Source organism: Rana temporaria, chromosome 10 (assembly GCF_905171775.1).
Source record: "Rana temporaria chromosome 10, aRanTem1.1, whole genome shotgun sequence".
Classification (NCBI taxonomy): Eukaryota; Metazoa; Chordata; class Amphibia; order Anura; family Ranidae; genus Rana; species Rana temporaria.
The window spans coordinates 95,404,841-95,417,980 of NC_053498.1; the positions used below are offsets into that span (position 1 = coordinate 95,404,841).

The window sequence follows — 13,140 nt, forward strand, 5'->3', positions numbered from 1 at the left end:
TCAAGCGGGTTGAGACAAATTATTTGGGGTAGAAAAGCAGAGTACAGGCCCAATCAATTACCAGCAGCTCCTTCGGGGGTAAGTGCTACAAGTGGGGGCTCGTCCGGGATTTTTGTTACTCTGAAATTAAGCCCACCCTCTTGGCACCAGTATGGACCCAGTCACAGTGGAGCGGTGGTGTGAAGCAGAAGGCGCTCGCTCAGAAGCAAGCGTGGCAATCGCACTCCCAGGAGAAGCTTGGGAGGAAGAACAGGTCAGCCAGATTGTAAAGGCATTGTCCCCAGATAGAAAGGCCTGGGTGATTGCCATCAGACCAGATTGTGGGACCTCTCACACTTATGCCCTGTTGGAATGGAGAAAGGGAATTCCGGAGAACTTTAGAGGCTCGAGTGTGCAGCTAGCTGGCAAAACCAAGTTTTACCTGACGCACCCAGAGGGGCTCGGAGGGAGCTCTGCCAACTCTAGACATGTTAAGCCAACAATGCTGGGAGTTAGTTTTGGGTCAACTCCAACCAAAATCAGTACAAGGCCCCCTTTGGAGAAGGAAGAGGCCATGGTTGACACGCACAGGAGAGGTTCCCAGTCGGAACGACAACTAGCTGACCTAAAACGGCAGTACCGCAATATACAAGAAAGGTTCAAGGAGACCTCCGGCATGATCGCAGGACACATTGAAGAGTTAAGTGTCCCGTGCAAGGACTCGAGCGGTGGTAAGCAAAGGCAAAGACCTGCTTCAGTCATCCAGAGACGCACTCATAGCCACTTGCCAGAGGTGACGATCCGGAAAGATTTCAAGATTGAAGGTCAGATAGGAGAGAAGGAACAGAAAGGCAACCTGTCCTATACAAATATTCTGCATCAGATTGAACTGGGACTCCAAAGAGGATATCTTGAATCCGAAATTGTAGAGGCTGTAGTCAACGCCATTAGCCCAGGTCTGAGTATCAGAGGCATGCTGGAAATGAAAAATGGACTGACTTTAGTACAACTCAGGAGAATACTAAAGAGCTACTACAAAGAGGAAGATGCTGCTGAGCTATATCATCAACTGATAAATATGGCACAGAGCAGTCAGGAGACTCCCCAGAATTTCTTATTCAGGGCCATTGAATTGAAAGACCGCCTGTTGTCTGTCTCGAAAGGAGAAGATTCAGATGAACACTTTGGGGCTGAACTGATCCAAAAGAAATTCCTGAGGTCTGTGGCTACAGGACTGAGAAGTGACTATATCAAGTTCCAGTTAAGGCAGTACCTGGACGATCCTTTCACTACAGATGAGGTGCTCATTGAAGAGACTAATGAAGCAGCCAAGATGGAGATGGAAAGGGAGAAGAAACAAAGGAAAATTCAGTCCAGCACCACAGTAAGAACCAAAGGGCATCAATCTGAAATTCTACAGGGCTCCCAGGAACCCAGTGTCCTGACGGTGAACACTGATCAAATGCCCTGGTCCTTACCTGTACAACATCTGCCCCAGTCTGAATTAGGAAAACTGTTTCAAATGCAGAAAGAGATGTTGGAAATGATGGCCCTATTGACTGCTAAGCTGGTTGGACCACAGAGGGAGGAAGTCCCGGCACCTAAGACCCCGATGGATCCTACAGCCACTCAGACTGAGAAACCGGCGAAGCCAAAGACCTGTTTCAACTGCGGGGGAGTTGGACACTACCGTCAAGTATGCCCAAGCTCGGCAAATCCTGAAACAAAACGTCAAAAGCCGACGGAAAACTTCAGAGGGCCCCAGTGAAGGAGCCAGCTGGGCGCCCTGTTACAACCGCCAGCTCCAAACAAACTCATACATACCAGGTCCCTGGGGACACACTTAGGCCGAATCCGGTCAAGAGCCCACAGAAGCGAGGCGTAAAAGTGCAAACTACCAAACAGGCTAAACCTGCCACTCCCCATGGATTCCCTCCTGAGCTAGTGGGACCTTCTCCAATTGTCCCCATCAAGTGGAAGGGATTTATACTAAAGCCCTGTTGGATACTGGAGCCCAAGTGACTTTACTTTACAGTGACTTTTATGAAAAACATCTCAGACACTTGCCACTGCAGAAGCTGGAGGAATTGGAAATATGGGGGCTAGGGACCCAGAATTTCCCTTATGACGGCTACCTACCCATTAAGCTCACCTTCGACCCGAGTGTGGCAGGAAAGGCCGAAACCTTCGATACCCTGGCAGTGGTGTGTCCCCGCCCCCCAGGGGCTGATAGAAGTTCTCTCATCATTGGGACAAATACCGACCTGGTCCGAAGACTTTTGACACCGCTTGTCCAAGTACAGAGCACTCCAGCCACGAAGGTACACCCAATGCTAGCACAAGTGTACCAGAATCTATTGCATGAGCAGAAAGCCCCGGCGGAAGGAGTGGGAAAAATCTGGCGCCTAGACAGAAGTGAGAAGATTGTGCAACCAGGTGAAGTAGTCTGTTTGAAAGCTTCTATCAAACTGACTTGGAGACAACCTGGCCCTTTCATCGTCCTTGAGACGGACAGAGAGAAGGAAGATAAGGAGTTGGAAATAATCCCAGAATTGTTATCGACCAAGGCGCTGAAGCGGAGCGGAGGGAAGGTCTCAGTCAGTGTCCGGAACACCACAACCTCACCTGTGAAGTTGCCAGCTAGAGTGTTGCTGGGGCAGGTGAATCAAGCAACCCCAGTCTTATCGTATGGTATCGTGGGTGGACAAGAGGGAGAGATTCCTATGGAAGAGTTCTACCCGAAAAACACCCCCCTAACACCTGATTGGATGGAGAGAGCAAAAACTCAGCTCCTGAGATGGAGAACTGCGTTTTCAAAAAGTGAGTTTGATGTGGGGCTTGCAAAAAGTGCTGAACACAAGATTAGATTGGAGGAAGATAAACCCTTCAGAGAGAGGGTCAGGCGGATTCCATTGGGAGACTTGGAAGATCTGCGGGAACAGCTGGCTGAGTTGAAGAAGACAGGAATCATCCGAGAGTCTCGGAGTCCGTATGCTTCCCCAATAGTGGTAGTGAGGAAGAAGAATGGGTCTTTACGACTGTGCATTGACTATAGGACACTGAACCGAAGGACCATTCCCGACCAATACACCACACCCCGGATAGAAGATGCTTTACAGAGCCTGTCGGGGGCAAAGTGGTTCAGTGTGCTGGATTTAAAAAGTGGGTACTACCAGATCCCCATGCACCCCGAAGATAGGGAGAAGACCGCTTTCATTACTCCTGTAGGATTCTTTGAATTCAATCGCATGCCACAAGGTCTGTCTGGAGCCCCAGCCACTTTCCAGAGGTTGATGGAGAAGACTGTAGGTGACATGAACCTGATTGAAGTGCTGGTATATTTGGATGACGTCATAGTGTTTGGCAGAACATTGGAGGAGCACGAAGAGCGCCTGGAGAAAGTCTTGAGGAGACTCCATGATGAAGGCCTGAAGCTCTCCATGGAGAAGTGCCAATTCTATCAACCTTCAGTGAGTTACCTGGGCCACATTGTGTCCGCCGAAGGAGTGGCCACAGACCCTCAGAAGCTGGAAGCTGTCACCTCTTGGCCCAGACCCACGAATGTGACCGAGCTTAGGTCATTTTTAGGGTTCTGTTCATACTACCGTAGGTTCGTAGAAGGGTTTGCCAAGATAGCTCATCCACTCACTGAGCTGTTGAAGAACCAAGAGGAAGCTGGTTTTGACTCGGACAAACCTGGAAAACCAAAAGAGGGACCTAGGAAGAAGAAAGAGTCCATCGAAGACCAGTGGACTCCGCAATGCGAAGAGACCTTTAGACAGCTGAAGTGGAGCCTTACCACTGCCCCGGTCTTGGCCTATGCAGACCCTACCAGACCCTACGAACTGCACGTGGATGCCAGCCGAGATGGACTAGGTGGAGTGCTTTATCAGGAGTATGACAGACATTTACGACCTATTGCTTATGTGAGCCGGAGTCTGACACCTGCTGAGAGGAATTACCCAACTCACAAGCTTGAGTTTCTGGCCTTGAAGTGGGCAGTAGTAGACAAATTAAAAGACTATCTATATGGCGCCGAGTTCGTGATTAAGACGGACAACAATCCTCTCACATACTTGCTCACTACAGCAAAATTGGATGCCACAGGCCATAGATGGTTGGCTGCCCTCTCTGCATTTACTTTCAGCCTGAAATATCGACCAGGAGTTGGGAATCGAGATGCTGATGCACTGTCCAGAAGGCCCCACTGTTCCCAGGACCACTCAGGAGGATGGACCCAGCTTACCCCTGAGAGTGTGAGAGCCCTTTGTGAGGGGGCGGAACAACAAGTGAAAGGTGGAGCCAGGGCTGAAGAAGTCGGAGTGTCCGCTGCGGGGGTGCCTAAGTGCTATTGTAATGTCACTCAAATTGTGGAGGAGGGTCTACCTAAGCTATCTAGGAAGGACCTCCGGAGAGACCAACAGGAAGATCCCCTTTGTGGCCTGGTATTGAAGGCTTTGGAGAGCCAACACCCTGATCTACTTCTCCAGAGCGCTCAGAAGGAAGCTCGCCTGCTTCGCAAAGAGTGGGATCGGTTGCAGCTGCAGCAAGGGGTGGTCTACAGAAGGGGCCCCTCTGAAGATTCTGAAGAGAAGTGGCAGTTGTTTTTGCCAGAGAAGCATAGAGAGAAAGTATTAATTGCCCTGCATGATCACCATGGCCACCTGGGATCAGAAAGGACTCTCCAACTGGTGAGGGACAGGTTCTATTGGCCATACTTGAGGACTGAAGTGGAGAGCTACTGTCATTCCTGTCTCAGGTGCATACAAAGGAAGACCTTACCCCAGAGAGCCGCCCCAATGGGCCATTTAGAGAGTCAAGGGCCAATGGATCTAGTATGCATAGATTTCCTATGTTTGGAATCTGACCTAAGTGGGCAAGGAAACATCCTGGTAGTCACTGATCACTTCACCCGATACGCTCAGGCATTTCCCACCAGGGATCAGCAGGCATCTACAGTGGCGAAGACATTAGTGGAAAAATTCTTCATTCACTATGGCTTGCCTCAACGGATCCACTCAGATCAGGGAAGAGACTTCGAGAGTACCCTTATTAGACGACTGTTGGATCTACTAGGCATAAAAAAATCCAGGACTACTCCCTACCATCCACAAGGGGACACGCAACCAGAGAGGTTTAACCGAACCCTTCTCAACATGTTGGGGACTCTGGCCTCTGAACAAAAACAACAGTGGAGTAAACACATCACAGCCATGGTACATGCCTACAATAGCACCGTAAGTGATGCTACAGGGTATTCGCCTTATCGTCTGATGTTTGGACGAGAAGCCAGACTACCGGTGGATTTGGCTTTTGGCACTTCTCTGGACCACACCTCAGAGACTTCTCACCGAGGGTATGTAGACAGATTGCGGAGAAGTTTGAAGGCCGCATATGAAAAAGCCCAAGCCACATCGGACACAAGAGGAAGTAGAAACAAGAGGAGCTTTGACCTCAAGGTACGGATTCAAGATCTACAACCTGGTGACCGAGTCTTGTTGAGAAACCTGGGCATACCAGGGAAACACAAGCTGGCTGATCGCTGGAAGTCACAGCCGTACATTGTATGCAAACGACTCCCAGGACTGCCGGTATATCAGATCAAACCGGAAGGGAGTACAGGACCATTAAAAATGTGGCACCGGAATCACCTCCTACCTCTAACAGAAGCAGTCCGAATAACTTCACGACAGGAACTACCGTCCACGTCTACTGCTGTACCTCGACCTGTAACTAGGTCTCAATCTGGATCCCTTGCCACAGAAGGTAGTGAGGAGGAGGAGATGGAGATAAGCTGGTTGTGGTCACCTGAAATGCCAGGAGTTGATGCAAACTGTTCACCCCACAGAAGAAGAACGGACAATGGAATTCTTAGACCAGAAGCCCCAGAATTTGTGCCACAAAATGGACATTCTGAGGATCACTCGATCTTTAATGACATTGAAGTACAAGAGTCTGAAGTGGGAGAGGATAGTACCTGCTCGAAGATAGTGCCTACACCCAAGAGACAAAGAGTTAAAAGAGAGATTCATGCACCCAAAAGATTAACTTATGATGTGCTGGGTGAATGCTCCAACCAGACTCGGTTTACTGCCAAAAGAAATTCTGAAATGCCTGGTCTCTCTACTGTCAATTCAGAAAGAGAGAACCCCAACCCACCCCTTGACACATCTGTACCAGACACTACAGTGTCAGCTGTGAGTGCACAGAACAGTCTCCCATCACATGAGAACTGGTGGGAGGCTCCTCTGTCAGTATTGTGCAATCGCCTAGAGGCAAAAATGTGTAATAGAGCTAAGCGTTTGAATATCTTTGGGGACCAAAGACTTAAAGCAGGGGGAGTATGTAGCACTGGTATTTTTGTCATGTAATGCTAAAGATTGCATACCACTAGAGGGAGCCAAATGCCAATGTGAGAGAGATATATTAACTTACACAGGCAGAGCAGAAAATGTTTATTGACTGTGAAGATACTCACTTACCCATAATGCTCACTCACTTACCCATGAACACTAAATGGCTGAACTGCATGCTGGGTGGGTAATAAAAGGCAGAGTGCAGCCATTTTCTGTCTCTGCTGGATGCATGGTCTGCCTGCAAGGATCTGTGAAGGAGTGTTCAGAAGAGGGCCTACATCGTGCAGAGCAGAACAACATCCATTGACTCTGCCTTACCACGGTGTGCTGGAGAGGCAGTGTGATCGGGTCTGAGGACCCAGGACCCTTGAAGGAGCAAAGTGGATGTCCGGTTTGCTTGCGGAGCGGAGCAGTGTGACAGTGCTGACTGGCAGCAGGACTGAGACAGCCGGAGCGGAGGTTCACAACTTTCCAGACCTGGTGTGGTGAGAGGGCTGTCGCCCAGAAGTTATTTAACACCCGTAACACACTTAGACTCATTTCACAGTGTTGCTGGGACCTGTAGTCCTACGGGGAGGTCTCATTCAAATAGACTGAGTTCAATCAGGTTTAAAAGCCTATGCTTCATTGAGGGCTGACTGATGATTAAGTTATACCTACACCAAAGGCATCTACAAGTGTGTTGTATAGCAGGAATTGTTATCACTCTTCAGTTATGTTACTTCATTACTTGTTAAACCATTGGATTACAAACACTGCAGTATAATCGCTAGCCGAAAAAAAAGAAGACCAGAGACTACACTTCTCATTGGGAGGGTTTGTGCTGTGGATACAGTAAGACAAAAGGCTGCCTTATACCTCAGGGGAAGCTCTTGAGAAACTGTATTGTGCTGTGTTGATATCCTTGCATTGGTATGTTTGGTGCGGCCGTACTGGAAGTGGGAAGGTGACCAGTGTCAAGGCATTGTCACTCTGCGCACTAGTCCCACTTGGAGACGCGCCACAGTAGAGGCTCAAGGGACCTTTAAGTGTTAATAATTTGTGTACACTCATTGCACTATTATAGTAAGTTGTATGTTGATGCAGTTATTATAACTACTGTCTTTATACTAGTTCCAGTAAACTTACATTTTGGTTGATCACAATTGGTGTGAGGCTTGTTCATTATTCTAACAGGTGGAACAACGGATGCCCAGATAGCGATAAAGGTACACTATATACACACTGTTATGTGGGGTTGTTCCGTTTAGTGAAGGTTTCACATCCACACTGTTACACAGCTGTGTCAAGCGGGTTGAGACAAATTATTTGGGGTAGAAAAGCAGAGTACAGGCCCAATCAATTACCAGCAGCTCCTTCGGGGGTAAGTGCTACATATATATATATATATATATATATATATATATATATATATATATATATATATATATATATATATATAGCAGCTTATGTAGTAGTACAGTATTAATTTTGACGTCAAATTTCAATTTAGTTTTAGTCATAGTCTTTTGACTAAAATGCCATTTTAGTTTTTAGTTTTGGTCATATTTTAGTCATCTGAATTGCATTTGTTTTAGTCGTATTTAAGTCAACTAAAATCTCCAGTACCAGTGTTAATTTCATCACCGAAAAATATTTTCATTGATGAAATTGACACTGAATGCCTGTTTTTTTAAAAAATCAACCACTCTGACTGGTAATATAATGTAAATCAGGTTCTATCTGCCAAAATGTTGATAGTAAACTGTTTATTATGCTTATTGCATTTTTCTCTTCTGTATTTTTTTTTTTTTTAAACACCCACAAGGCTTATCACAGACTGGGCCGTCTCCAGATTCCAATGTCCACCTAAATTTTCAGCCAGGATCCGTTAATACTGGAGAGCAATGGAACACACTACCTCCTGTTCCAGATCGCAAGAAGAAGCCATCATTCTTCCAAAATCCAGGTATGGAATTATCTTCTGTATATATACAGTAGAGATTCACTGCTGCATTTACTGTCTGCTCTGAGACGGGAAAATACAGAATTATCAACCTCTTCTTAACATAATGTAAGGAAAAGTGTCAGCATTTCCCAAAGCAACTAGGCAGTTTCCACTTTTTAGGTGAAGGTTTGTAACAACAATTATCTTATCTTGCTTTAGTTGAAAAATAGGGCTGTATTTACGGTAAAATGTACAATTTTTGTAGGGCTGTTACTGATTAAAATTTTCGTGTTTGATTAATCGATTTATTTTTTAATTGATTAATCGACTAATTTCGATTAATTATAACGCACAGAGCCAACTACTTTTAGCTGATCTCCTTGCATTGCAACTCTGCATTAGTCAGTGGTAAATGTGGTATACACTATATACAATCACCCGTCACTAGTTAGTTTCCACAATCCATGACTTAACTTCACAGTTCACACAAATACGTTTTAAATTCAAACTGTAGCACTGACGTAAGTAATTTTTTCTCATTAAACTTTAAGAAAAACGTAGAAAGTTAGTTTAACTTTAATTATAAAATGTATCTAGTATATTGACTGTCAGTCACTTTATAGTAGGCAAATAGGCATCACTTTAGCCAGTCACACAGACATACCTGAGTGTTTACATTTTCTGAAAGCAGACATGATCGCATTTTATTGACAATATACCCTGAAGAACTGAACAGTCTTTCGCACGGAACAGATGTTGCCGATACACAAAGAATTGTCTGCATAAAACTGCTTAGGACAGGGAAACAATGGTTATTTTTGCCCCCTTCCCCTGATGGAGCCTGATGCATCCTCCTGCTCCACAGATGCAAAGGTACCTCAATCCAATGGGTGCAGTTTGCTTCTTGAAACTAAAGAGCCTTAAAAACTATGAAGAAACTGAGCAAGAAAAAACGAATGGTATTTGTATAGTCAATGTACCGCTACTGTACAAATCCCTGGTTACCTGCAGCCCAGATTCTTCATAAATAGTTGCTTATGAGATATTTTAGAAAAAGGGTATAAAAAGGCGCCTTCTAAGTATGAACTGTAGAAACTTTATGGTACAATAGATAAAAACACTCACATTGAGGTTAAAAAACGATCAACATGAGGAAAATCCTGCAGCGGTGCATCTCCTTGCTCACTGGTTCAACAGGCTGTGTCACTCAGGAACCCATAAAAAGCCGTCCGCCAGCTTTAAACACACTGTGGCTCAGATGGTAATACAGAGGAGAGGACTGAGGCGCTTGTGGACCGCAGCGGACCGCAGAGCCCCTTTTGCTACTATCATTTCAAATGACCTCTTCTAGGCAATAGTGCACTCATTGATTTTTTTTATTTTTTATTTATTCCTTAATCAATGACTTTCCACAATTTTTTTACACAATATTTTATGAATTACACTAATGCGATAATAAATATCAGGTACCATTTGTTAATTTATTATAGGTGTCCATGAGCCTGATCTGTCTCTGTATGACAACTTTGGTTGTAAGGCAGATTCTGCATCAACTGGAAAGACTAATGGTAAGTTTTAAAGTAAAGTAAGTTCACATCTATCATCATTGACAATCTCAATGACTATAGTTATACATAGCAATTGCTGTATTTAAAAAAAAAAAAAGATTGAGAGCTACTGCTTATTACCAAAGTATTTGGAGCACTGCTACTGTACATCACAGTGGTATGGGTCCAGGTTTGAGTATGGGTCCAGGTTTGAGTATGGGTCCAGGTTTGAGTATGGGTCCAGGTTTGAGTATGGGTCCAGGGTTGAGTATGGGTCCAGGGTTGAGTATGGGCCCAGGGTTGAGTATGGGCCCAGGGTTGAGTATGGGCCCAGGGTTGAGTATGGGCCCAGGGTTGAGTATGGGCCCAGGGTTGAGTATGGGCCCAGGGTTGAGTATGGGCCCAGTGTTAATGGGAGTAGAAGTGTTTGCAGATGACAAGGGTAGCTAGGCTCTATTTTTATCTGGCTTTGTGTTCCCCTTTAGAGCTGCCATCGGACCTAACAAATAATAGACTGTCTCCGGAAGCAAATGTATACCAGGGTCTTCAGTTACCGCCATCCCCAATACCAGGGCGTAAGCCACCGCCTCCTATTCCAGAACGCAAGAAGAAGCCTTCCGTAAATCATACTGGTATGGTGACTCTGTTTAGGGTTTGGTTTTCTAAGATCTCTGAAAAGCCCTAGTGGAACTCGTAATATGAAGGCTGCCCTTGCTGTCCTCCCTCTAAACACATTTTGGGGATTCCTGGTTGATTTGGGGGCTTTCTGTAACAGATTTAGTAGATACACACAGTAATTGAAGTCAACGTGAAGTTTGAACTGTTCGTTATTGGTAGAAATTCTTTAAAGGTTTTGTTCTCTGACTTCCTTTCTCTGTTACACCTGGAACAAGAAATGGGAAATACAGTAGTCGCCTGAACAGGAAGAGAAACATTGTCAGTTCTATCCCCCCCCCCCCCTCCATAAATGTGTTATTGTTTTTATCTGGTTCCCAATGAAGAGATTTCCTATTACTTCCTGTCCTGACAGGAAGTGAAGGGTAATCTCCCCTTAATAGAGACACAGATGCTAGAAAAACCCAAATTAAGCTCTAATCTTTTTCTGCCCTATGCTAAATCAAATAATTAGGCTTTAAATCATTTAGATATAAGAACCATGTTAATCATCTTTTCTCGTAATCAGAGATCAGATAGTATGCAATAGTGAACTTGGTGTAGCATTATTCGTGTCCAGGTCATTACAGAGGACAAGAGGGAACTCTTTTTTTTTTTTTTTAAAGTGTATTTTGTGCGTGTACTCGAGAGAGGAGCCGGACTGCAGGAGTTGGGAGTAGGCAGGCCTCCCCCAGAGGCAATCTGCCACCTTTCTCCATGCCCCGGGTGGCAATGGCGGGTGTGTGAGGGGGTCCTCCCACACAGCCCGCCCTACCTGCTCCGCTTTGAAGCCCAACGGGGCAGAGGGACTCCCTATAAGGGAGTGAGAGGATTAGCCCGCTCAACCAGCCCCGTTAGTCCTTCGCCTCTCTTTTAGAGACCGCGTGGTCAAAGTGTGTGCATGTTAACCCAATTTCGAGTGCGTGTGTAGGTTTTTGTGGGAGGGGGGTGGGCGTACTAAGCGCAGGCTTACCTCGCATAGCACACCTACCGGGAGCCGGGCTGAGACCACCAAACTCAATTCACATGTAGACGAGACCGGCATCCAAACCCCTAACTGCAAAGGTGAATGGCTTGTCAGCGCAGTGACAATCGCGTTGAGCCACCGCAGCTCCTGCAAGAGAAGGGAACTCTTGATGTCTGAAGGAAAAGAGATTTAACCTCCAAATACTGTAAGGCTTATTTACAGTAAGGGCTGTGAAAATGTGGAATAGGCTCCCTCAAGAACTAGTTTTGGCCAGCTCAGTAGATTGTTTTAAAAAATCTGTTTACTTTCCCAAATACACAAAAATTAACTAGGTATTAAAATTGATAGGTCTTAACACCAGGGATTGTTAATCCAAGGAATACTCCATTGCCTCCTGGGGGATCAGGAAGGAATTTCTTTCCTCCACTCCTGTTTTTTTACAAGGTATTTTCCAAGTATGTAGTAAATACTGCATGAGGCAATAATGAAGTGACATTTAGGATTGCATCCGTCATTGGAGAAATCACCTAAATACTGCATGCAATCTGGTTCTGTGAATGGAGCCCTATAAAATGCACCATGTGGAGTAACAACACAAGACGCTAAACCTGAAACATGTGTACAATAGGGCCTCTCTTGTTCTCTTCTTTTTTTTTTTTTTATGTTCCTTGCATGCGATTGGGTATTTTTTGCAAAGTGAAATTTCACCACATGCACTAAGCTCTGGGCAAAATTCCCTTGCAAAGTGAATAATAACCTGTTTGCCTTTAGTAAAACAACCCAACGATCATCTTGTTTCTCCTGTCTTTTATTCCAGACATTTGTACACCATCAGCATTTAGCTCCCTGCTTCCGACTTCTAAGGGATTCGAAAATGGACCAGCACCCACTGCTTTTAATATGATGCAGCAGAATCCTCCACCAATTCCATTAAGAAAAAGTAAGCCATCGGAATATCGATCTGGTAAAGAGAGTGCTCTACTACCAATGTTCTCCTGGTCTTCGTTTACTGCTCTTAGCTACTATCTGTTTACTAATGCCAATGTATCATTTAAGCTAGCTATACACTGTGTTCCCTCAGACATGTTAAACAGATGGAGGAATCTTCCCTATCAGCTTTTGTATTCTGACAGCTGGCATCAACGGCTATCAGAATACCCAAACAGTGGCTGCATCAAATTGGATGCCACTGCTAGTCTGCTGGCAATTTTACACTCAGCTCTTTAATTTTTAGATGGAAAGATATTGGGCGGGAGGGCCACCCACAGCTGGAATTTCGGTGGGTTCAGTAGGAACTGGCCAAAATTTGCTCTGTGTTTGCCCAACATTACTTATGTAATGTTACTCATGTGTAGACTCAGGTCTATGTGACAACGAGAGGTGACCTTACACCTACCTGATGCAGTATTACCTTGCCTAGTCATGACTCAGTTCTATAGAGCTGTTAATCAATACACAGCAAATGTCTTTACTTTGCCGTACCTACAAAGCGCCCTTGTGCAGCTGCACAGTCTGCACAAATGTTATGTCTACCCCTGGTGAACAGTACATCTTAAATTTGCTGTTTTGTTTGAATGCAGGCTTTACCAAATCTGCAGATTACGACTATGCTTATGAATACGTTCCCAGTCCATGTGTGAAACCTAATGGTAAGCAAAAAAATATTGTAGTGTTTAAAATGTTACTAAACCCAAACAGTAAAATCAGTCT

At 45.2% G+C, this 13,140-nt stretch overlaps 1 protein-coding gene across 7 annotated transcripts in view; it reads left to right on the plus strand.

The window, feature by feature from the left end:
- The window catches only part of LOC120915333 (circularly permutated Ras protein 1-like), a 114,739-nt gene that overhangs the window by 47,360 nt on the left and 54,239 nt on the right, over positions 1-13,140 (plus strand). For 3 of the 7 annotated variants that reach the window (XM_040325738.1, XM_040325741.1, XM_040325743.1), the window contains 5 exons: positions 8,143-8,283; positions 9,753-9,830; positions 10,295-10,441; positions 12,248-12,394; positions 13,011-13,079. In XM_040325738.1, coding sequence (XP_040181672.1) covers positions 8,143-8,283; positions 9,753-9,830; positions 10,295-10,441; positions 12,248-12,394; positions 13,011-13,079 — 582 coding nt within the window. The remainder of the gene's footprint in view (positions 1-8,142; positions 8,284-9,752; positions 9,831-10,294; positions 10,442-12,247; positions 12,395-13,010; positions 13,080-13,140) is intronic. The other 4 variants (XM_040325739.1, XM_040325744.1, XM_040325740.1 and 1 more) reach the window with 4 other exon arrangements.